This window comes from Podarcis gaigeae, assembly GCF_964106915.1.
Source record: "Podarcis gaigeae genome assembly, chromosome: 14".
Lineage (NCBI taxonomy): Eukaryota > Metazoa > Chordata > Lepidosauria > Squamata > Lacertidae > Podarcis > Podarcis gaigeae.
This window is the reverse complement of record NC_139690.1, coordinates 39,024,116-39,049,792: the sequence shown is the minus strand read 5'-3', so window position 1 is coordinate 39,049,792 and position 25,677 is coordinate 39,024,116. Positions and strand designations below refer to the sequence as shown.

General features: G+C 45.8%; 3 protein-coding genes across 4 annotated transcripts in view; 1 reads left to right on the top strand and 2 right to left on the bottom strand.

The window, feature by feature from the left end:
- LOC310831311 (bMERB domain-containing protein 1) overlaps positions 1 to 1,478 on the bottom strand; it is a 53,182-nt gene extending 51,704 nt beyond the window's left edge. The window contains exon 1 of the mRNA XM_083711869.1: positions 1,145 to 1,478. Within this exon, the coding sequence (XP_083567995.1) occupies positions 1,145 to 1,250 (106 nt within the window). The 5' untranslated portion in view covers positions 1,251 to 1,478. The remainder of the gene's footprint in view (positions 1 to 1,144) is intronic.
- A 12,446-nt stretch (positions 1,479 to 13,924) lies between these two features.
- MPV17L (MPV17 mitochondrial inner membrane protein like) lies at positions 13,925 to 19,841 on the bottom strand. The gene is made up of 4 exons (XM_083711872.1): positions 19,202 to 19,841; positions 17,773 to 17,843; positions 15,373 to 15,402; positions 13,925 to 14,184 (listed from the first exon to the last, which is right to left on the bottom strand). The coding sequence occupies exons 1-4, from the start codon at positions 19,506 to 19,508 to the stop codon at positions 14,005 to 14,007; spliced, it is 588 nt and encodes a 195-aa protein (XP_083567998.1). The 5' UTR covers positions 19,509 to 19,841; the 3' UTR covers positions 13,925 to 14,004.
- PDXDC1 (pyridoxal dependent decarboxylase domain containing 1) overlaps positions 14,545 to 25,677 on the top strand; it is a 43,379-nt gene continuing 32,246 nt past the window's right edge. Inside the window, exon 1 of one of the 2 annotated variants that reach the window (XM_083711494.1) lies at positions 14,545 to 14,763. Coding sequence is in view for 1 of the 2 variants with exons in the window: in XM_083711493.1 (XP_083567619.1) it covers positions 21,861 to 21,881 (21 nt within the window). In the remaining variant the exon portion in view is untranslated. Of the gene's footprint in view, positions 14,764 to 21,604; positions 21,882 to 25,677 lie in introns of those variants that run through there. The other variant, XM_083711493.1, reaches the window with a different exon arrangement.

Sequence of the window (25,677 nt, the reverse complement as noted above, 5' to 3'; positions counted from 1 at the left end):
TGTATTCTTGGGAGAAGCAGGAAGGCTTGAACTGACAACAGATTTGGCACGCAAGAGCCTTTGTTAAGTCAGCCTGTTCAGCATGTCTGAAACGCCATTGACAAGGGACCATCCTCCCCCTCACTCCCATAAGACATCATCCATGGGGCAAAACAAATACTTAAAGTCCAGGACTTAAACATGCTGCTGCAGGCAGTTTTAGTGTGTTTTTTAAAAAATCCACATGCTTTTGTGATGCTATTTGAGAGAGAGATAACAAAGGAAAAGTCTGCTTCTGAGATGCTTCCACAAATCTGCCTCTCCACCCCCTTCTCTAACAGCAAAGCACTTTGCCAGGGTTTGTCTAGTTTAGGGGTTGGGGTTTTTTTGTGGGGTTTTTTTGCAAAGGCATAATAAAGTATGGTTAACTTGAGTTACAAGGAGTGGGGTGGAGGGAGACCACCAGAAAATCCCCCTTTCTTCGGTCCCTCTCCCCAGTTTATTTTCTCCCACTAAGGGGTAATAAGAGAGAAACCTTTTTCTCGGAGATCTCTCCTCCTCACAGCCTCGAAAAGCACTAGAGAACATCCTTGCCAAATATAGGCACAACTCCCTTTTGTTCCTAGGAAGCAATTGCTCAGTTGCACGCCTGCTTGGTGATACTAGAACAGAGGGAGTGTGTGTGTGTGTGTGTGTGTGTGTGGCTGTTACTCGGTGCTTAGCATGCAGAAGGTCCCAGGTTTAAATCCTGGCATCTCCCAGTAGATCTTGGAAAGAAACCTCTCTGAAACCCTGGATAGCCACTGCCATTCTGTGCAAACAATATTGAGCCAGAGAAGGATCAATGACTTGATCCAGGATAAACAGTGTTCTTCTGCTTTGGGGAAGGGACACAGCTCAGTGAGAGCACCTGCTTCTCATGCAGAAGGTCCCAAGTTCTATCCGCGGCATTGGGACTAGAGAAGACCCCTTGCCTGAAGCCCTGGGGATCTTCTGCTACCAGCCAGTGCAGGCAACACTGAGTCAGATGGACCTATGGTCGACTGGGCAAAAGCAGCTCCTTACATTGATAGCTGCCCAGCACCCTACTAGCTTATCCTATCCGATGCAGAAACGGGGGGAGTCCAGAGCACGAAGTCCGCATGGGGAGGTGGGAAGTACTTACTTCTCCCAAGCCCCTCGGCTCGCCACGCCGTCTCCTCCACCGCCCCATAGCGTCTCAGAGGCTTCTCTGCTTCCATGCTGGCCGAGATGGATCTCTTTAGCTCCATGCCGGAGCCCTTTTCTGCCTGGGCCCTGTTCCCTCGGCTTCTTGGCGGGCTCCCCCTCCTCCTAGCAGACCATCCCAGCCGAAGGAAGGGCTTGAAGGAAAGGGAGACGCAGAGGAACTGCTTGGTGCGCGTTTCTCGGCTTGTTTGCTACCAACGCCGGGGCTAGCCAGCCTCGCTGAGCTCACTGCATCTCCCTCCGTCGCGCTGGTACCCAGAGGAGGAGGGGAGGGGAAGGATGCAGCGCGCATGCTCAGTGTGAAGATGCTCGTGAAAGGAAGCGCCCGAGGGAACGCAGGGGAGGGGAGGGGAGGGAAGGGGGAAGCAGGCAAACAATGAGGGCAAATATGCCGTAGTGGGGATGGAGGGTATGTATATATACATATTGAGTGAGTATGGGAAAATGCTAATCAGTGACCACACATAGCAGGGGGTCAGAGGGAGATAGCCTTTTCTGAGTCTCTGTGCTATCTGTGTGTGTTCGGGCGTGGGGTAGGGAGGAAGAGGCAGCCCCCCAAAAAATCCCCAGCCCTAAGAGTGGAGGTGCCAACAGGGCAAGATTTTGGGGCAGAAGAAGTTAAAAAGTCCAGGGACCTACTCAGGAGAGTTTATTTGTTTGATAAGGATATTTGCAAACCACCAACTCATGAGAGAGTTCTGGTGGTTTGCAAATTGTTTTATTGTCATTGCATATGTCTATATCTCTGTATCTCTATAGCTATAAATATAATGGGGGTCTATAATAAAATAATGAAAACATCATAAACTCATAAAGTGCAGAAGAGAGAGCCAATGCTGTATTAAATTAATTATCTAAACAAGAAAACAAATAAAAGACTTGGTGAAACAAAAACATTTTGAGCAGGTGACAGAATATCAGGATTGTAGGTGCCTGCCTGATTTAATGGAGAACAGTGCCCCAAAGTATTGATACCCTTACACTAAAAGCCTTGCTATCTGTAGAACCTATATCAATATGAGAGAAGGGTGGAGCAGTGAGGGGAGATTCTCCAGAAGAGGGCAGTGATCTGGCCAGCATATGAAAGCTTTCCCTGACCCCTGCCTTCTGCCCCAGCCAGCATGAGCAATGGGTTTGCAGAGATGGCTGTGTCATTTTGCCACCACTGTCCATCCATGGTTTGAATTGCTCTGCCAGATGTGACCAAGCACTGGGAAACTTAGACATTCTTTCAGAAAATTAGGTGGGTCAGAGGAAGTTAGGAAGAGGCCAAATTTTCAGTTAGGATAGGAAACAGCAAACCCATTGATTGCTTTGTCAATGCAATTAAAATGCAAATATCAATGCATATTCTTTTCTGAGTACTGCCATCACAGCGCAGTTCAGTTGGAACATGGCGCTGATAATGCCAAGGTTGCAGGTTCAATTCCCATATGGAACAGTTGCATTGCAGGGGGTTGGACTAGATGATCCTCAGGGTCCCTTCCAACTCTACAATTCTGGAATTAGCTGGCTCCACCCATCAATGGCTCTAGCACCACCTGCTGTTGGTCTCCCTGCCTTCCACCTTACCAGCCTCAAAGGGCACCTGCCACCTGTGTTTTATTCATGAGATTTTCATCACAGGCAGCAGGAATACCAAGGCCAGGTAATGCATTTCCACCTTGCCTGATCTTCCGTTTGGTCTGGACACGGCAGAGTTTCCCTTGGGCTCTTTTAAAGGACAGCAGATGCAAGAGTAACTTATAGACTGTTGTTGTGCATCCAGAACAAGAAAGGCCAGACAGTGCTATGAGTCAGGAGCTTAAGCAGCAGGTGGTGGTGCCGTTTTTACTGCTAATTTGGGGGTGATGACTGTGTGGAGACGTTGCTGGGGGTGGGCTGAACTGATTCATTGGAAGCAGTGCAGGAGTGGGAGGCAGCAAAGGCACCCATATGGGTTATGGTGAAGGAAGAGGTGATGAAGACAGCTCAAAAGACAACAGCGGCCCACCCTCTAAAATACTAGCAATAATAATCCGGCTCTTCAGATATGACAGTGAGAAATGGCTTTTCTCTCCCTTTGTGAATGCTGGAGGTGAGTGCCAACAGAAATGGAGCCCCAATGGACCTGTTGAGCAGCGAGGAAGAAGTGTTAGAGTGCTTGGGGAAAGAGAGAGGGCTGTGGCCCAGGGGTAAAGCATCTGCCTTGCAGGCAGAAGTTCTCAGGTTCAATTCCCAGCATCTCCAAATAGGATGAGGGAGACTTGGCTGGAGAGCTGCTGCCAGCCAGTGTAGACAATATGGAGTTAAGATGGGCCACAGGCCTCACTTGGTATAAGGTAGCTTCGTATCTGCCTAGGTTTCACAGAAGTACAAAAGAAATCTGAAACAAGCCTCAGACCTAAGGGGGCACACCAAAAGAAAACAGCTCAAGGAGGACTGAGGATGCTCAAGAGCTACAGCACACTGGATCAGGGGACCAGGAACTTTTATTGATATCCTTACAGTTTATAGTATCTGGTTAACTGTGTCATAGAGAGACTTGGGTGGCGCTGTGGGTTAAACCACAGAGCCTAGGACTTGCCGATCAGAAGGTTGGTGGTTTGAATCCCCACGACGGGGTGAGCTCCCGCTGCTCGGTCCCTGCTCCTGCCAACCTAGCAGTTCGAAAGCACATCCAAGTGAAAGTAGATAAATAGGTACCACTCCAGCAGGAAGTTAAACGGCATTTCCATGCACTGCTCTGGTTCACCAGAAGCAGCTTAGTCATGCTGGCCACATGACCCGGAAGCTGCACGCTGGCTCCCTGGGCCAATAAAGCGAGATGAGCGCCGCAACCCCAGAGTCGGCCATGACTGGACCTAATTCCTGGACCTTTACCTTTACCTTTAACTGTGTCATAGTCTCATGCTTAGCAGCAATGTGCAGAGCTTGGGGAGTGGGAGGCCAGCAGAGTCCATGAGGTGTACTTGCCTGGATGCAGAGTCAGTATCCAAAGTCAGGTCCAGTCCTAGGGTTGAGAAAACAGCAATCCATGTGGTCAGATGGTCCAGGGGTCAGGGAATCTGATGGTCATGGGGGTCAAGGGTCAAGACAAGCAGGAAGCAGCAAGGTAGGGCCAGGCATCTGGCTGCTGCTGGAAACTCTGCTTAATAATAATAATAATAATAATTTATTTATACCCCGTTCTTCCTGGTTTAAAAACCAGGCACAGAGTGGCTAACAGCAAATATAAAACATTGATTAAAATGTTACTTAAAAACAACATAAAACAGCATAGAATACAACATAAAATGCAGCATCAATATCAATAAAATTCTAAAATTCAGGGGTCATTTTTGGAATAAGGCTGAAGCCAGCTGGTTCTCATCAGCTTCTTCTTTGTGTCCCTGAAGGCTGATCAGCTGCAAGTGGAGTCACTCCCCCTTCAGGCTGCTGTTGATCAGGTGAAGCTGACTCTGGGCCCATGACAAACTGGCATGAATCCTGATCGGGGCCATTCTTCTAGGACAGAGGTGAGGAACCTCAGGCCTGGGAGCTAATTGCAGCCCACCAAACCTCTCCATCTTGCTCTTGGATCTCTCCTCAGGTCACACACTCCTCGCTCCACACCCCACCCCTCACTGGTCTTTTGTCAAACCCTGAGTGCTTTTGCCTGACTGGAAAATGTCCTTGAACTCTGCTAATGCCTCTTGCCTACCTGGTTAGAGGATAGAGAGGGGTGTGTGAGTAGAGAAACTAGTCAACTACAAAGGTACTGTAAAATGTGCATCTGTTGCTCCAGCCAGTGAGGTGTAGTGGTTAAGAGCGGTAGTCACGTAATCTGGGGAACCGGGTCTCCGCTCCTCCACATGCAGCTGCTGGGTGACCTTGGGCCAGTCACACTTCTTTGAAGTCTCTCAGCCCCACTCACCTCACAGAGTGTTTGTTGTGGGGGAGGAAGGGAAAGGAGAATGTTAGCCACTTTGAGACTCCTGAAGAGGAGTGAAAGGGCAGGATATCAAATCCAAACTCCTCTTCTTCTTCTTTTTTTGTCTCCGCCCCCACTGGCATGTGGCCCTCAGAAGGTTACCCAGAAGGGAATGTGGCCTTAGCAAGGCTACACAGCAACATTTTGTTGCAGCTCCCACTTTTTTAATTTCAGCACCTGATGTGCTGCATTCTTTGTCACATGCCCAGCACCTGAAGAGACAACAAAAAATAAAACAAAATGCAGTTCTCATTTTAGAAGGGGGGAAAAGCCGTAACAACTGCATCATAAAGCAGTAATAAAAACAGCCGACTAAAAATACCGCCATTAAAAACAACACAGAGCAAGTTGGCCCGCAGGGAATTTTCAAATAGAAGTATAAGCACACAAGTGGAAACTGCAGCAAAATGTTGTGGCGTGGAGGGCTGCTGTTCAGGAGTCCACACACTCCATTCTGCAGCTGTTGGCCATAGCTCAGTGGCAGAGCAGCCCAATCATCAGCCAGCATTCTGTGGTCCCTGGGCATGCTTGGTGCACATTGGGCTGTTTTGGGGGTCCTCTCCCCCAAACCTTGCACATATTTCCACAAAACACATGGCTTGCATGGCTTGCAGCATGACAATACTGCCCCCTGGGCGGGGCTGGCAACATTCTGGCTACATAAGCAACAGCACTCAGCACCTGAGGTTGGAAATAGAGGGAATGGTTTGTAGATAGGACTTGTAAATGTAAATGTGCTGGCTGCCAGTGAAATCATAGCCTCGGTTTCAGGGGATTGTTAAAGTGTCACACTTCTCCATTCACGTGGGCAGTGATGAGGGTTTTGGGTTTTTTTAACAGTAAAGCTGTGTATAAATTTTATTAAATAGGCAGCTTGCTCCCATTTTAAATGCTCTCTTCTGCCCCCAGGAATCTCCGCATCCCCTTGTCTGAGTGTGCACAGAGGTAGCCCTCATAGAAAAAAGTTGCCAGCAGGTGCAGAATGCCGCGGCGAGACTCCTTACTGGGTCCTCACTGTGAGATCACATTCACTCTGTGCTATACCAGCTGCACTAGCTCCCGGTGGAGTACAGGATCAGGTTTAAGGTGCTGGTTTAAACCTTTAAAGCCCTATTCGGCCTAGGACCCTTGTACCTACGGGACCGCTTCTCCTGGTATGTCCCACGGAGGACCTTACGGTCTTCAAACAAAAAACATCTTGGAGGTCCCGGGCCACAGGGAGTTTAGGCTGGCCTCAACCAGAGCCAGGGCTTTTTTGGCTGTGGCCCCGATCTGGTGGAATGCTCTGTCACAAGAGACTAGGGCCCTGCGGGACTTGATATCTTTCTGCAGGGCCTGCAAGACAGAGCTGTTCCACCAGGCCTTTGGCCAGGGCACAGCCTGACTCCCTCCTTTGGCAATCTTCACAGAACTTTAGCCTAATGGTTGCCATCAATTTGAGTTGAATTAATTTTATAATGGAATGATTTTAGAATGTTGTATTATTTTATTGTTGTTAGCCGCCCTGAGCCCGGCTTCGGCTGGGGAGGGTGAGATATAAATAAAATTATTATTATTATTATTATTATTATTATTATTATTATTATTATTTATTATTATTATTAAAATCTACACCTAGCTCAGTACAGTCTACACTGACTGGCAGCAACTCTCCAGGGTTTCAGACAGAAGTCTTTTCCCAGCCTGACCTGGGGATTGAACCTGGAACATCCTGCATGCTCAGCACATGCTCCACCACTGAGCTACAGCCCCACCCTCACTAGCCTTTATAAAACCCTCTCACCATCCTTCATCGATGCCCTGTCCAATCCATTTAGATTAAAGCCTGAATTACTGCTATATATAGAACCTGGGCTATTCAGCATGTATTTGACCATTCTCAATTGAGCTTACAATTTCATGTAAAGTTCTTCCATCAATGTCATGGGTTTCCCCACAGCAGCTCAGTGCTAATGTCCCTGCTGAGCTTTGGTTACGGTTATAAAAAGAGGTGGTGCATGAAATGGAGTCAGCTGAGCATATTTCATTGAACAAATAAATGCAGGACTTCCATCTCCATCCTTCAAGTATTAGCCAGGTGATAAGGGCTAATACTGACACGCAGAGATCCTGCGAATGAATTATACTGCAGTTATTACAAAGTTCAGACGCAGGTGGCGCTGTGGGTTAAAGCCTCAGCGCCTAGGACTTGCCGATCGAAAGGTCGGCGGTTCGAATCCCTGCGGCGGGGTGCGCTCCCGCTGCTCGGTCCCAGCGCCTGCCAACCTAGCAGTTCGAAAGCACCTCCGGGTGCAAGTAGATAAATAGGGACCGCTTACCAGCGGAAAGGTAAACGGCGTTTCCATGTGCGGCTCTGGCTCGACAGAGCAGCGATGTCACGCTGGCCACGTGACCCGGAAGTGTCTCCGGACAGCGCTGGCCCCTGGCCTCTTGAGTGAGATGGGCGCACAACCCCAGAGTCTGTCAAGACTGGCCCGTACGGGCAGGGGTACCTTTACCTTTACCTATTACAAAGTTCTGACCACCAGATTGGATTGTTTGCAGTATGTAAGCCCAGGGAAATACGTACATAAGTAAAATGAATGGGGTTTGTTTGTTCCAAAGGTGTGAACAGCAATTGCAGAACAGGTCAGATTGGCCAGTGCCTGGAAAGTCTGGATTTGGGAGTGGGGCATGGAGAGAAAATGCAAGTAAGAGGTGAAATGATAGAAGTTTATAAAATTATGTGTGGCATGGAGAGAGTGGATAGAGAAGAGTTTCTCATGGCACTAGAACTCAGGGATATCCAATGAAACTGAAATTTGGAGGATTCTAGACAGATAAAAGAAAGTGCTTCTTCACACAGCACATAGTTAAACTATGGAACTCACTCCAACTAGAAGCAGTGAAGTCCACCAACTTGATTTTAAAAAGAACTGTTAGAGGAAAGGATAATGTGTTTTTAAAGTTAATGTTATATACGGTCATCTGTAACCATGTACATGCCTGTCCAGCTGCATGTTGGCTATAAGCTTAAAAAAAAAAGGATGCATGTCCGTGGCAGCCAAGGTGACCGTTTGCCATGACCAATATCTGGGTGCTCATCTGGAGGCCCTCTGGGCTGCAGGGGTCTGGATCTCAACCCTGAGATCCCACCCTAGCCGTACCGCAGCATTTGGTATGGGTCATCTGGTCAGATGAGGTGCTGCATGGTAGATCCATGATCAGGAAGGTGGCTTTTTGAAAGTTAAAAACAGCTGTCAGGGGGTGGGCATATTGGGTACCAGCTTACAGGGTTAGCCTACGTACATCCAGAGGCTGCTGTGCTTCAATCATGCCCACAGTGAATGAACAGAGGCAGAGTATGACAGCAGTGGAGGTGTGAACCCATGTGCACTATTGCTCAACTCTTGTTTTGACCAATCTGTGCCAGGAACCCATGGGGAAAGGCAGACGAGTGGTTCCAGAACCATGGACAGCTCCCTTGGAAGGTGGCAGTCTCTCCTTCATTGGAGTTTTTTGAGCAGAGGTTGGATGGCCAGCTGTCATGGATGCTTTAGTTGAGATTCCTACATTGCAGGGGGTTGGAATAGGTATCACTTGAGTTCCCTTTCAGATCTACAATTCTGATTCTATGCACTTGATCTCAGCACCATGGATAGCTCCAAGTGAAAGGCCTTTCCAATTGAAAGTCGGGCTCAGGGAAAACTGTGTAAGCCACCCTGAATTCCTTGGAGGAAAAGTGGGATATAAATCAAAATAAATAATCAGAGCATGGCAGAGGTGAAGAAATGAATTCAGCAGGTGGCTCGGATTCTTATCTTCCTGCCCTCCTGTCCGGCAGTTGGGAGGCACTTTCCGCCCACCAATCACCTGACAGCACATCAGGCAACTTGTTTTTGCCAGTGCAGTTTGAAATGTGTCACTTACAAAGTGCCACTCACAGTGCTTTGGCATGGATTGGCCAAAATGGCCTGGTGGTTCTAAGCAGGCCCATGAGCCGTGACACAACTACCTGACAATTTCTCCCTCTCTAATGCAGCAGGCCAGGATAAACTCCTACATTACTTCTGTTGCTTGCAAGCTTTTTCCAAATAGGTTTCCCTTTGGTTGAGATAAAAGTGCTGATCCCACAAGCAGCCCATGTCACATAGTTCATTTCCACATACTGTTAGTCAGCAGCAAAATGTTTTCAATATCATAATTTTATTATTTTTATCATTAAAAACATTTATATGCTACCTTTCCGGACCATGTCCATCCAAGGCAAAAAAAAACAACAACCAAAAAACACACACCCCAAAACCCAACAGAACGCAAGACAACACTACAACAAAGCTTCCAAAACACATTAAAAACCCCACACAATTTTCAGGTTACTTGAGGCAGAAGGCTTATATCAGGACCTCCACTCAGTTTATTTACTTTGAAACAAATAGAAGGAATCACTGTACATATAAAGCACACAGATTTTTCTTTTTTTAAAAAAAAACCCAAAACACTTAATAAACTATTAAAATGATGGAGAATGTCATTGTATATTAAATATTCTGTCATAACTGCAGTATTTCACATATCTGCAGCAATACTGCAGCTGAAAGCAGCAGGAGATCAGAGTCAGTAGTTTAAATCTGTATAATAAATAATGCAATTTTTTTGAATTACTTCACTATCATTAGAGAAAGAGAGAAAGCACCATTCACTTGGGGAAAAACATATGGGTTAACAAAAACAGATGAAATGGCTTTTTTAGAAAGTTGGGCTACGTTTCTGCCCAGATGCTGAAACAGAATGAGACTGAAGATTAAGTTTTTACACCATGTTTTCTTGGTCCTCATGAAACGATCTTGCAAGCTTTGCACAGAACCCATGCTGCCTTGCTTTTCCAGTACAAGTACATTGCAGGAGAGGGGAAGCATAATCCGCAAGGAATTTTAATAATTAGCAAGAACACTGATGACTCAATATTCCACCCGCCTTCCATCTGAGCAATTAAACTCTGCTATAAAATTAAATTATACAGTTAATGTTTCTCCACTGTGAGGTTAGCTGCTGTGATAGGCAAATGTTTGCGCTGCCCTGTAATAAGCAAGCCACTTCGATCCCTCGAGAAATGGCCCTGCGGCACAGAGAAAGACTGGAGGAGAGAAATAACGAGCAGCTGGCCTCCTTTGCACAGGAATAAACAGCAGCAAAAATCAAACAGTTTACTGAATATACTGGCCTTCAGTTGTCTGATCAATAACACACTTGTGACCCATGAAATGGGAATCCTGATCTTAAACACTGGTGTATCAAGGGGTATATTTGTTACTTATAAATGATGTCATTTTGGAGGTGCAGTTGACCTGGAGGTTCTGTTGTACTGTCTCTGTTGAAATTAATGGGACCTGGGCAAGAGCAGGGATGGGTCTTAAGACAGGAGAACACTGTTTTCCATTCATGAACCAACTGACCTATGTCCTTTGCCATTCATGAATCCAGGTGGATTGTTGTTGCCTTTCATGGTTAAATAAAATGTGCCCTTTGCCATTCATGAATTACTTTTCTTTTTATAAAACCAATTACAATGCATAATCGAAAATCAACGAAACATGCTCTCCACTAAAACAAATTATCATAATATCACGCCTGAATCCAGGGACAAAAAATATGCTAGTTTTTTTCAAATTACTCTTTATATATGAAACGGCTTTGTGTTCACCCAGGCATAGACAAAATTGGCCATCCAGATGTTTTGGGACTACAATTCCCATCATCCCTGACCACTGGTCCTGTTAGCTAGGGATCATGGGAGTTATAAGTCAAAAACATCTGGAGGGCCGAGTTTGCCTATGCCTGCATTAGGCCATCCAGCCACTACAATGAAAGTCAATAGTTCTTTAGGCTTTGAGGCAGGGGTTTTCCCCCCAGACTTGAGATCCTTTTAAGTGAAGATGCCAGGATAGCACCTGAAAACTCCAAGATGCATACATGTGGTGAGTTGGTTTTTGTGTGGCTAGAATGTAACCTATTGTACGAAGGTAAAATTTTACATCCATTGCTCCACCTACTTTTGTATCCGGCCCTGCCCATCCTGGGCATGTAGCCCCCAGGAGATTAGCTATGAGGGAATGCAGTTCTTGGGCTGAAAAAAGTTCCCCATTCCTGCACTGGAGACTGGAACTAGCAGCTGCCAAAACAAAGCCCATGGTTGGCAATCTTTTTAATCTTCTAGTTAGCCCACCCTGCCTACTAAAGACCCTGCCCAGCCTTCACAATTTCCCTTGGCGTTTCCCACGTTATTTTCAACCTGATTTTAATAACCTTAAAGACTAGAGCCATAGGATTCTGCATTCTGTCCACAATATCAGTTATTGTTGCTTACGAGGCAAAATGGCAGTCCACAGAGCATTTTCGTAACCAGGCCTTCTCAGTCTGCATATTTGTAACTAAAACTGCAGACTTTCTCCAAGCCACCATTAACATTTTTATTGTCATTATTTGTATGTTTTGAACAGGTTTTATATACGTATATAGTTTTAATTCTATTCATGCTTTTTTAAAAAAAAAATGATTGCTTTTTCTGTTTTTAGTTATCATTGTTTTTATTTGTAAGCTGCCTTGAGTCCTGTCAGAGAAAACGGCAGGGTGTAAATATATAAAAATAAGAAGAACAGCAACACTCTTGTGTGCTTTTGGTTGGAGGAAAATGACCTTGGAAAGACTGTCCAGAACATCGAACTGCTTGGGCAAACTGTAGAACGGAAATTGCTATCAGACTTTACCCTCTCTAAGCTGGAGGGACAGATTAAAAATAAATCAATACATGTGAAACCTATTAGGAGCGGGTTGTTAATCCCCTGGACTTCAGGTGGATCAAGGAGTTCATGCAGCACTTCTCTGAGGCTTTACTCCAGGAGAAGTCAGCGTGCTGCCTTCCAGACACTGTCATATTCCAACTCCCATCAGAATAGCCAATGGGCAAGGATGGCAGGAGCTGACTGCAGTCAAAGGCAAAAACATATGGCCATGTGACATATGGGGCTTATCCACACCTCTGTTCTTTCCAGGCATGGCCTGCCATTTAAAGCTGTGTATCTGAACACCCTGTTTTTTGCTCCAGAGCTTTCTCCGCAAAAATCTGCTTTTTAAAGCTCAATCGGAGCAAATCTCAATCTGCAGTAAAAACCCAAGCTGATGTTTGCTCCGATTCAGCTTCAAAGAGTGAGTTTTCATGTGAAAAGCTTTCGGCAAAAACAAACAAACAAACAAACAAACACTCAGACACAGAGCATTAAAGTGCAGACCTCTGGCTGAAAAGAGTGGGGCAAAAGGCAAGTTTGGATAGGCCCTTACTCCCATCCGATGTCAAAGAAATAAACAACTATCTGACGTTTAGAAGACACCTGAAGGCAGCCCTGTTTAGGGAAGTTTTTAATGTCTGATGTTTTAATGTGTTTTTAATCTATTGTTGGAAGCTGCCCAGAGTGGCTAGGGAAACCCTGTCAGATGGGTGGGGTATAAATAATAATAATAATAATTATTATTATTATTATTATTATTATTATTATTATTACTAGTAGTAGTAGTAGTAGTATTCTTACAGGCTGAATTATAACAGTGCAGGATGCAACTGTGCATCAGACTGGATTTATTACACATGAAGCACAAAAAGACCCAAATCAGGCAATGCAATGGACTGTATCCCTCCAGACCAGGTGTTGGGAACCTTTCTTCAGCCCGGGGGCCGTATTCCCTTCTGGATAGCCTTTTAGGGGCCACATGCTGGTGGTGGGCAGGACCAGAACCAAATGTGGGTACGGCAACAAATGTTAAGTCTTACCTTTGTGCAACAGCATGGCTTATACACACACAGCCTTCATCCAGTCAAACAACAGGCATGATTAGAGTTCAATAACACATCCCAGCAAAGCAAAAGCACTCAAGGAGCGACAGCGAAGGGTATCATTTTGGGGGAAGAGAGTGCGACTGGGGTGTACTTTTCCAGTACAGGAAAAGTCCCAAGAGCCAGACAGAGCTTCCTCTATCCTGCCCTAAACCATAGATTGGTAGTTCAGATTTTTTATGTTCCCAATTCTACAGGCACACACTGAACCCTCAAGTACGCGACTGAAATAAAAGAGAAGTAAAGTTTTCTTTGCAGAATGCAGGGCATTTTTCCAGCTGGAACTCGCTGGAACTCAGTTCCAGCACCATTGCCATTATAAGAGAACAAGGGAGGTGTTCGTGGTGAGCTCCAGCACCTCTTTTTCTAGAAAAATAGCACTGGCAGAATGGATAGGTAAAGGTAAAGGGACCCCTGACAATTAGGTCCAGTCGTGACCGACTATGGGGTTGCGCGCTCATCTCGCTCTATAGGCCGAGGGAGCCGGCGTATGTCTGCAGACAGCTGGTCATGTGGCCAGAATGACTAAGCCACTTCTGGAGAACAAGAGCAGCGCACGGAAACGCTGTTTACCTTCCCACCGGAGTGGTGCCTGTTTATCTACTTGCACGTTGATGTGCTTTCGAACTGCTAGGTTGGCAGGAGCTGGGACCGAGCAACCGGAGCTCACCCCGTCGCAGGGATTCGAACTGCCGACTTTCTGATCAGCAAGTCCTAGGCTCTGTGGTTTAACCCACAGCGCCACCCGCGTCCCTCAGCAGAATGGATAGGTGGCAGTCAATTAAAGCCCACTCAGAGGAGAAGCATTAAAATTAAGGGGCCTAAGTTAGCCATGCCCAATAATTGGCTACAACCCGAAAAGTTAGCTGAGTGCATTCCTACAGCAATAAGGTACCCCCTAAAAAAATGCAGCTGGCATCTGCCAACGCAGCTCGCTGCCTCCCTGACAGGTGAGGGATGCTTTGAACCGGCAATATATTTATTTCCCTGGCGGCATCTCGTCCGTGTCAGGTTTCTTGCCTCGGAGCAACAAGAAAACTGATTTTGCAGTTCCGTCACCGCTTTGTTGGGAAAAGCACAGGAAAGTTGCCCAGATAAAACCACACAGGCCAGTGTACGCTGTCCTCCAATGCACCGGAACCAGGCTGAAGTTGGAAAGCTATTTGGGGGAAAGAAAAAAGAAAAACAGAAAGAAACCGAGTTAAACGCACCAAAGAAATATCAGAGCCTTCACCTTATCATCTTTGTTGCAGGTCCAACTTGCTGTAAAATGAGCTCTAGGATTTTACTGTAGTTAAAAACTACGGTACTTCAATCTGGTGTTCTAAAAGCTTTGAAAAGGGAAATAGAATGGCGGTAAGCCAAGGAGAATTTATTTATGTTGGTCTCTTTGATGGATGGGCCTTGGGCCAGCCTCCTGGTGACCAAGAAACCAATCAGAGCTGGAGTGTCATTCAATCAGGAGGGAGTGGAGAGCTGTAACTTGACAGTTAAACTGTCAGATAGGGCTTAACTGTCAGAGTGGATATAGGGCTTAACTGTAGGATAGGGCTTGGAAAGTGATGAGATAGGAATCAGTTTAGAGCCCAGTTATGGTCAAATTGGCAGCTAGCTAGGCAGGGCAACCCAGATTGTTTTCTAAGGGCAATGTAAAGATTCTAGAAAGGGTTGGGATTGTTTTACTTGTAGTGCAAGACCAATAACTATTCTAGAGAGAGGTTTAAATTATGAGCTTTAAGTATGTTTTTAACTATATCTGCAAATAGGTTTTTTACTGAAACAAAGTATTGGGCCTTATCAGAGTGACCACTAAGCTACAGCCTGCCTTGTGTTTAAATAAAATTCCGGTTTTGTTTACAAATTGCCTCAAAACAGGTTTTCCCTTCCCATGTGGGAAAAAAATCCTTGCTGCTGGATATAATAGCAGATGTTTCTAGGGTTACTGACAGGGTGAGTCTTAATTTTAAAAAACCGAAATCGGGTCATGAGGTAACCCATAAGGGTTACCTTATCGAGGGATGGCTGCCACAGTCAGGGCCAGCCGACCCATAAGGCTAGGAGAGGCAGCCACCTCAGGCGGCAGGATCCACAGGAACAGCAGATCCAGCATCCAAGGAATGCATCTCCTGCTGCTGAAATAACAGGGACAGCTGAATTTTCAAAGGGGACACAGATAGGACGTTTCTGGCTGCTCAGCAACCCCAGACACCGGAACTAGAGATATGGGGATGTGGTGAAGAATGAATCGGGGTAATCTTCTGGCTGTGTTGATGAGCACATTGTTGTAGCTGCTGCTGTTATCTTCGTCGTGAGTTTCTAAGGAGGTGGAAGGCAAATTTAAACTCACCTGCACAAAAGGCCAGTACATCAGACCAGTCTGAAACAAAAGCAAAATATATTTAAAGTAGTTAATTGAGAGGGGAAAGTGCCACAAAAAAAGCCATCAAAATAGATGAGAGTTACCAATGTAAACACACTGTCAAAATAACTGGTCTTGGAATCATCAGTGGAAGAAACTCCCACGAGACTCTCCTTCCTTCGAGGTTTTTAAGCAGAGGTTGGATGGCCATCTGTCATGGATGCTTTAGCCGAGATTCCTGCAATGCAGGGGGTTGGACTAGATGACCCTTGGGTCCCTTCCAGCTCTAAGATTCTATGATTATAGATTATCTTGGCAGCACAAATAGTAATTGCAATGGAAAACAGCCAAAAATCTTATGCTGCATGCTTGGTACTGCTTACTCTGAGATATACTGGAGAAAGTCACGCATAATTTGAGATTTCAACAAGACTACAACCTCCAGACACCTTTTACATGGTTTGGCATTCCTTTATGACATATAAAGCGGAACCATCATTTTCAAGGTAACCCTCGTCACAACCCCGGCAAATCTGGAACTAAACTTGATGACCTGATAGTGTTGATAGTCTTTATTTGTACTTTGTTATTTTAACTCATGTGCAACTATTCATTCCATGTGCCTATTTTATAGTTTTGTTTTCCATCTTCTAATTTTCATCCGTTGTGAACATTGTTCTCTCTGTTTGCTGTACATCATAAAATGAAATAACAACAACATAGATGGGTGGAATTCAATGCTGTGCTAAGTTAAAGTCCCTTAGTGGTGTACTAGCTGTGCTAGCAGAATGGCTCTCATAAAAAAGGCCAAGAAGCCAGCATGATTCTTGTGGCTGGTTATGGTAGCCTGGCTATTTCCAGCTAAAATCAGCTTCTGCTAGTGCCACTATTACATTGGGTATCATATTGTGCAACCCAAAGGAGGTCCCCTAATTCCCCTCAAAGAACTACAATTCCCAGAGTTCCCTGGGAAGAGGGATGGATTGTTAAAGCACAGATGGCGGCTGTCAACAGGGAACATGGTCTCCTCACAACTCTCAGCACCCTTAACAAACTACAGTTCCCAGGATCCTTTGGGGAAAGTCAACCCTGTTTAAAGTGGTATGGTCCTGCTTTATTTAAATGTATAGCGCAGTTGGGGCCTGTCACAAGTGGGAAGGTGGGTAATCCTCCTCAAACTGCCACTTTAAGAACCCCAGAGAGATAGCACTGCTTAATTTTAAGCACAATAAGCACAGCATAGTGGGCCACAAGAATTACATGATACCTGATATACTCGCACATTTGCCAGATTGGCAAACAAAGGTATAGAGGAACAAATGCTTCCTTCAACCGCAGAGGACGAACGCCTCTGAACAACCATATTTATTTCATACCACCTGCAAAACTCTTTTCTTCCTTGCTCTCATAATACCGTTTCTGAGCGTTACATAAATGCACGCTTGAGGTACGAGCTGAAATGCAGACTGGTTATGAACAATAGCCACAAAAGCAAGGGCTGTGTGGAGGTACAGCCACACCTTGCATGCTCAGCTTTCATTAAAAAGAAAAAGGCAAGCCTCCAGCCGTTGCAGTTGTGGAGATACAAGGAAAAGCATACAGGCAATATCCTATGAAATTGCTTACTAATACATAAATGCATTTCTCCCTTACAATGTCCTGAGTTGCTAGGGAGAGCGAGCAATCAAGATGCTCTTGTTTACCTGTTTTTTAAAATGTGTTTATATGTTTAAAAATTGAATAACTTTCAACGTATCTTTCTGCCCCCATTTATGTTCTGGGTCTTCTGCATTAACTCTCTCCATACACCCCTGCCCACATATCTACTGGCTGGGCCTCTTCATCACAAAATTTAATGCTTATGACCCCAGTAAGTCTTTGCAGTCTTACAGCAACCGGTTTGTGTCCTTAAAAACACATTTCTAGTCCTTGCAGCTGTGAAAACTGGCTTGTATGCAAGTGGACAGTACTTGGTGAAATCTCCAATGGCAAAAGGATGAGGGGAAATTTCCAGTGGTCAGCTCTGGGACCAAGGACCTTACCTATCTCCTTGCCCCTCACTACTAAAGCAGGATGCATTCTGCATGTAATGTGTGCATAATTTGAGGGATGGGAAGAGGGCCAGACAGCCAGAACCACCACTGTAAGTTGAGTTTCTTTTTTTTATCCTCCCTAAAGTATTCCCCTTTTTCTTCATGTGTCATGTCTTTTGATGATGAGTCTGAGGGCAGGTAAAGCCCAATAAATAATTTTTGGAAGTCACTCCAAGCGCCTTTTTGGCTAAAGGCTGGGGTATAGATGCTGTAAGTAAGTAAATAAGTAAAAAGGTGGGCATACTTGTAAGGTGTGTGTGGTAATGGGACCATGTTCAATGCAGCATTCACTTACCTTATAGGTATTCCAAAATTTATCCCTGCAGTCGGCAAAGACATCCTCTTTCCCCTGGAGTATACTCATGCCTGGTCGCAAAATGTTTAAGGAAAGTCAGAATACAAGTAAAATCTACTAGAAATTCATTTACACAGCATTTTATACTATGCCACACACTTCTACTTCACTAACCATTTCCTTCTGAATGCATCCTGAATAGCATGTTTGTCTTGCCATAAAATATGTATCTTGTGATCTCTTGAATTATTATTATTATTATTTTTAATGCATGGCTTCATGTTAAAGTCACATCTTGAACTTGTCAATTCTAACCTAATTTCTTGAATTAGTTTCTTCCTGTCCCCCACCCATTTCTTTAAAAAAAAAAAAACCTCACATAGGAACACAATAATCTGCCCAAATCAGATCTTTGGTCCACCTAGCCCTGTGTTTTCTACACTGGCTTGCAGCAGCTGTCCAACATTTCAGAACGAGATGTCAGGGACTGAACCTGGGATGTTTGAAGGCAAAGGAGATGCTGTACCAGTGAGCAGCAGCCTTTCTCTCTAACATAGGAACCTGCCTTAGGTCCACTGAGCCTTGGTCCACCAAGCTCAATCTTGTCTACACAGGCTGGCAGCTGCTGGAGCCTTAATCCAGTGCCTTGGACCATTCATCCATGCTACTGAGAATGGTAACTTATCTGTCTCCTTGGCTACAACCAGCAAGGCTGTACTGGCTGCAGCTGATAGGAGTCATAGTCCAAACTCAGTGCACATGAAGAGCCAGTGTAGTGGTTATAGAGTAGTGGACTAGGACCCCAGAATACCAGGGTTCAAATGCCTTCTCGGAGCTCACAGGCTGCCTAACCAACCAACCTACCTGCCTATCTCACAGGATTGTTGTGGGGATTGAATGAGGAGCAGAGAGAACCATGTATGGCACCTTGAGCTCCTTGGAGGAGGAAAAAGGTGCGCTAGAAATGCAATAAAGCAATACAACACCAGCGTAACCAGGTCGGGCAAGGATGCTTTTGAGTGCTCCACCAGGGCTGAGTTTAGGTTTGATGAGGCCCTAAACTACTGAAGGTAATGGAGCCCTTTATATGTCCAGCTGTCCTTTGTCAACGGCAAATTGTCGCTGGTTTTTGTGTTGAATATATGCTATATGGTAATTTATGGACCTAATGGGTATCTAAAGCCATTTGCACATAACAAAATATGTATTTTATCAAAACAATTGTTGAACTGAAATACAATTAAGAAGAAGTATATTAATAGTGAAATTGGGGGGGGGCACGATAGTGGGGCCCTAAGCTATAGCTTGTTTAGCTTATAGGTAAATCCAGGACTGGCTGGCTCCCTGCACTCTGCGTGCGCTCAGAGGCACAGCTGCCATTTCCGGACCTGGCCCCCTCCGTCCTCCCCGCTCTCGCGGCCTCACTCACCGGTGTAGAAGGCGAGCACGGCGATGGGCGCGCCCATGAGCTGGTCGCACAGCACTTTGGCCAGCACGGCGCCGGGAGCCCGGCCGGGCAGCAACCTCTCCAGCGCCCTCAGCCACACGTAGTTGAAGTTGCCGTGGAAGGAGAGCGCCACCAGCGCCACGTGCCGCGTCTGCGCCCAGTCCGCGCTTTGGCCCGGCCGGCGCCGGAGCCGCTGCTGCGCCGCGTCGCCCGCCGCGAAGAGGCTCCCGTAGAGCGCCACGTTGCACAGCCAGGGCGATCGCCGCACCAGGCGGCCCAGCAGGGCCATCGCTCGCCCGGCTCGGGGTTCAAGGAAGCCGGCCGGCTCGCATCGCCGGCTCCCTCGCCCTTGCAGCGCCTGCTCCTCCTCCTTCGCCGGAGGGAGACGCCTCAGTCCCTGCCTCCTTTTCCCCTTTCGCAGTCGACGCGCACGGCCGCTTCCTCGCCGCCACCCCCGTTTTATGGCCAGGGGATCAGGTTCCCCGCCACACAACAACCCTGCGGGGTAGGTTATGCCGAGATACTGGTGCTACTGGCCCAAGATCATCCCGATTGCTTCATAGCTATGTGAAAATGGGGACCCAGGTTCCTCACTCGCCAAGCTGACATAGCTGTCAGCTTTCAGATTTGAAAATAAGGGATCAGCAGCCTCGAAAATAAGGGATCGGCAGCCTCTCCTGTCCCGGGGACAGTCTACGGGATATCTAACAATATAGATAGCAGCGGGAAACGGCGCTGGAATAAGGGAATTTCCCGCAAAAAAGGGAAGGTTGACAGATATGGCGTAGTATGGCACACCGACCCACCCAGCTCTCTGCACCCTGCAGAGGGGTGCGCGCCCAAATATGCACCATGAAATGAGGACGTGGACCCCGGAGACCAGGGTTCAAATCCCTGCTCCACCATGAAACTAACTGGTAGACCTTGGGCCAGTCACAGTCGCTCGGCCCAACCTACCTCACAGGGTTGTTGTGATGGATGCCGATGGGGAAGAAGATAATCATGTAAACTGCCTTGAGCTCCATGCAGGAAAGGCATATAAATGTAGTAAGTAACTAAATGTGGTTTGGTCTTTTAAGAGGAGTGTCCACAAGACTCCAGATCACTAATAAGAGCTATAGGATCACTTTTTCTCACCACAGTGTGGCAGCACAGCTCAGTTTTGAGACACTGGCAAAGTCAAGGGGTGTATCTGTTACCCTAGCATCCTTTGGGAGAGTATATCGCTTTTTCTGAATAGTCTTTTTTATCTACAAGTATCTCATCTTTGGGGAAGTCTTTTGCCCTCAGTTGGGTTAGTGGTAGGAGCCCTGTGTATTTGAAAGGGATCCTGGGCAATAAGTTCATAGGATCAAAACAAAGCACAGGTTCAAGGCTTTTTTATTTTACTTCCATGTGTTTCAAAATGAAATACTCCATGAGGAGTTACAAACGAGATATTGGGCAACGTTGATATAAAGGTACACAGTACGGGCACCTCTTTGATTTTTTGAATTTAAAACGTGTGGCACTTGCTGTAGCAACTCCATGGTGTTGAGTACCAGCACCTATTTTTCTAGAGAAAAAACCAGTGTCCACTGTGAGTATAAATTGGATACAACCATTTTTTTTAAAGAACCATTGAGTGGCCCCTGAAAAAACACTGGATAGACCCATTTAAATTAATCAACCTGTGAGGCATGTTCATTGATTTAAATAGGCCTAGCTTTGGCTACTATCCATAGGATAATAGCCATGATGGTTGTGCTCTGCCTCCACTGCAATGCTTCTGAATATCATTTGCTGGAAACCAAAGGAGGGGAGAGGTCTTTGGTGCTCCAAATCCTGCTTGCTGCTTTCACTCAGAAGCAAGTCCCACTGCTACCAGGAAATCACTATAGCTGCTATAGCTGGTTACTGCACAAAACCCAACGTCCTCTCAGGTTGAATACAAACAGAGATGAGAGGACTTTGTCCTCCATGAAAAAGCTACAACCTAATGAATCTACGCAGTTGCGTCGTCGAAGCGACGACGCCGAACGCTTCGCGGCCGAAGGCGGGACTCGAACTCTCAACCTAAGCTTTTCGTCAGCCGATCTCGCCGTGTCACCAGCCCAGTGCGCAGGCTCAGCCGGCACGGATTCCGTCATCGCCTTCTTGGAGAATGTTCCATTATAAACAGAAGGGGCGGCAGCTCGGGGTCAGGAGATGGAGACGGTAACTTTTAGAGGCGCGAACGCAGCTCTAATAGGCGAGCCGTCTCTCATCACAGCAGTTTTAAGAGACCTTTAAGTTTCCGTTCCCGTTCCCACTATCCGGTGTGTCGTCCCCCCCCCCCCCAGGTTTCATTTTTGGTGTGCTCCACGAGGCCCGCGCCTGTGGGGCTCTTGCGCCCTCTGTCAATCAGAGGCGGTACGGAAGCCTGTGGGGCTCCCGTCTCCTAGGTGAGCGCGCGTAACTTCCCTCCCCTCGTCCTGGTCCCCGTCACGTGCCCCGCCCTCTCTTCCCTCAGCCGCCGCCTGGCACTCCGTCAGCCCTGCCAACGTGGAGCCGGCTGAGGCCGAAGCGAAGGCGGAAGTGTTCTGAGGAGAGGAGGGAGGAGGAGGAGACGGGGGGCCTTTAACCAGCCGCCGCCGCAGCTGCCGCTGAAGAACCTCCGGCCATGGAGAGCTCCTTGGAGAAGGTCGGCTCTGCCTCAGAAGTGTCTCAGGCGGGGAAGGCGGAGGGCGGGCAGGGAGGCAGGGACGGGGCGGAGGAGGAAGGGTCCGCGGTGCCAGGGGTGGGGGCTGAGGGGAAATCGTGACAGGGGGTGGTCGCTGCTCCAGGCGACGGTCCACAGTCAGCAGCCTTGCAAATGCGAGTAGAGAGGTTTATAGATGTGTGCGCGCGCATATAATGTGTGTATACACACAGAGAGACATATATACACATATACATGCATATATATATATATATATGAGAATTCCTGTAACATATATACACACACATACACTCATATATATGTATATACATATTATATTTGTATACGGTACATATTTGTGTAATATTTATATAGTCACACACATGCACACATAGATAGATAGATAGATAGATAGATAGATAGATGCACACACATTATGAGTGTGTGTATACATATAGTGTTATATATGTGTGTGTGTGTGCAGAAGCATATATGTATACATGTTACACGTGTGTAATATATGTATACATATGTACTTCTGCACACATATTTGTGTTTGTAATACTGTTTATGCACACACACATATGTATATATAAAAACATACGTACACATATAAAAGCACATCTGTAAGCACATGTGTGTAGAGCATATTACACACAGCATATAGTGTGTGCAGAATATATACATGTGTATGTTATATGAGTTTGTTGACTACACACACACACACACACACACACTATATACAAATGTATTATTTTTAAAGCAACATTTTTTATGAGCTTGGGCTGGATCCTGAGTTAGTCATGCATTAATTTCGGAAGGACTAAGTCTGGATACAACCTTGTAACAAATGCATATGTGTATATGTACTGTTGTTAAATAGGCAGATAATAGCAACATTAATAATCATCATAATATTAACCATTGAAAATGATTCTTCTTCTTAGGGTAGTAGTGGGGCATAGCTCAAGTGGTAGAAGGCCACCTCCTTGAGACTCCAATCCTATACTCATGGAAGTGAGCTAGTCCCACTGAAGTAAATTGCACCGACTTCTGAGTAGATGTGTCTAGGATGGCACTGTGAAAGTGGTGCTACCATTAGCATATGCATTTAATATATTTCAGGCTTTGTTTTTGAGGTTTTTAAAACCAAAAGGAGAGGAGAAAGAGGAACCCTCATTCTTAGTGCTGAATATTGCTTGATAGGCATTTTATTTATCCATCTATCTGGCAAGAATCATATCTTTTCTATGTATAATATATCCAACCTAGCTTGCAATCGAGCAGGGCTGGCCCTACCGTTAGGCAGTGTGAGGCAAAAGCCTTGCACAACAGATGATGAAGGATGGGGAATGGACAGAGCTGCATGTGCCATGTGATCTGCCCTGCACCCTCCTAAATTAGGCTTCTGACCTCAGGTGCAGTGGAGGAAGATGCTGTTATTGCCACTGTCAAAGTGTGATTCAGCTGTTATTCTTGCCAGTTTTTGTACAATGGTAGAATGAGGTGGCACCTTGTCCTTTGCCTCAGGCAGCAAAATGTCGCAGGTAAGCCCTGCAATCCAGCTGGAAACACACAGAATTTTTTTTAAAAAAGAAGTAGTCTCATTCACAGAAAAAAGCAGGAAAAAACCTTAAATTCTATTTATGTGTCAATATTTTACATATTGGCTTAAAGCGAGAGACTGTTTATGCAGGCTGTCTACCACATATTCTCTCTCACAGGAACTGCCAAAGGCCTTGATGTAATAATAGTGATGTAAGCCATCAAATAGAATATATCAAGCTCCCTTATAACTGAGGCAAGTCATTGTTACATCTGAGAATGACCTCTAAAGTTTAAGACATCTATGCCAGTTAGAATAGTGGGGAAAATGAACTCAGTTGTCTGACTCAGCATCAGTTGTTTCATATACACATAAGCTGCCTGGCCACAGCTCATTGAGTTGATCTGTAAAGTCACAGGTTCAATGTCTTGCATCTCAAGTTAAATGGATGTCAGGTAGCAGGTGCTGAAAGTTGATGTCAGTCAGAGCAAAGCAGTTAATACTTGAGTTTGGCAGACCCAACATCAGTCTTCTTCATATGTGCAGAAATGTAATGCTCAGTGGTACAGCATCTACTTTGCATTCAGAAGGTCTCAGGTTCAATCACCAGCATCTTCAGACAGGGCTGGGAAGCAATCCTAACTTGAACCTTGGAAAACTGCTCCCAGTCAGCGCAGACGGTACTGAGCTCGATGAACCAATGGTCTGGTTCAGTATAAGGCAGCTTCCTACGTTCACATTACAATGGGGTTGTGCCACGGCTCCATGGGAAAATCCGAAACTTTGGCCTCTCCCAATATAATAAACATGGCTAGCAGGTGCTGGGAGTGGAGGGAAGCTCTTCCCTCAGTCCTTGGGAAGCCACAGCTCGTCAGAACAGAGTGGATGAGAGAATGGTTAGGTGGGCCAGTGTTCTGACATGGTATAAGACAGTGTCACGTTTTGTGAGGAATGGCAGTAGCTCCATGGGTTGGCGTGTATGAGGTTGTGGGTTAAATTCGTGGCATTTCCTGTAAAAAAGATCTCCGGTAGGAGGGCTGGGGGAGACCCTTCTTTAAACTTTGTAGAGCTGCTCCCAGTCAGAATGGATTGACAGTCTGATTCCATATTAGGCAGCTTAACATCCATATCATCATTATTTCAAGGCCAAATATACTCCTTACGGGAGAATGTGTCTCTATAAAACATAAACACACACCTGTAGCTTTTTGTTCTAGTCTTACCTTTATGACATGCTTGTTTTCTGTGTGCAGGGATCGTTAACTTGTGTTTGTTTAAGGGCACTTAATCATGTGAGCCCCTACCTGTTGTGTGAAGTAGTACAGTCATCAAACAGGTTTTCCTGCTCTTCTGTTCTTGAGAACTAGCAACAGGCTAACATAGATAACCTTTTTAAGAAGCTGTGGGGTGCTTGCGACAAACACTGGGGATATTGCGTGGGATTTGGTGCAGAAGGGCAGGACAAGAAGATGCTTAGTTTTTTGCTTCCCCTTTAAATTGCCCTTTCCCTGCTTATATGTATGTAGTTATAAAATATGTATTTATAACTATAAAGTTTAACTTGCCTCCTTTTTTAGTGGGGAGTTAGTTTCATACTTATTTCTCCCGTTCTTTATTGGTTGTTGTGTGTTTTTTTAAAATGTGGGTAGGTGAGGGGGGAATACTGTTTTTAACTCTGAGGCAGCCAAGTGTGTTCATTAGTAAGAGCCATGTAACAATCTATGCAAAATTTGAGAAATTAAAATTAATAGGATCTGTCCATTGCAACAAAAGAAGTTTATAAACTTGGGTTCTTTGTGTAATCTACTGGTATTTTGAGATGCACATTGTCACTTGCTGTTAGAGAAATATGTACTACCATTTTAGGTCAAGGCAGAACTTACTCCCTATGAATCTTGGAACATAAGGACAGAGTGGCATTTCAAAAGGACCAGCTCTCACAAATACTTTCTTCACGGGGATGTCTTTAAACCAGGGGAGTGGAATTTAAAACAGGGGAGGGAAAACTCTTCCATCCCAAGGACCATAAACCCTCAAGGTGAATGTTCCAGGGCCACATGCTGGTGGTGGGCAGGGTCAGAGAACACTGTGGCTGGAACCCTGGATTTGGCTCCTACTTTTGTATGGTAGGCTACATTCCAGCCATTCAAAAGTCAGAGGTTTCTACACACAAGCACATATCCTCTAACCAGGCAAGGAAGAAACACAGGCAAAACACATTACTGTATTGCGAGGCAAAAGCATTCAAGAAGG

Bases quoted from the DNA above. Each gene is read 5' to 3' on its own strand.
- MPV17L (XM_083711872.1), bottom strand. From the start codon at position 19,508: ATGGCCCTGCTGGGCCGCCTGGTGCGGCGATCGCCCTGGCTGTGCAAC. The intron at 15,403-17,772 runs GTAAGTGAATGC...CTTTTGTTTCAG, and splicing joins AATTTTGGAATACCTATAAG to ACTGGTCTGATGTACTGGCC. The intron at 14,185-15,372 runs GTGAGTTTAAAT...TCCCCCAAATAG, and splicing joins TGTACTGGCCTTTTGTGCAG to CTTTCCAACTTCAGCCTGGT.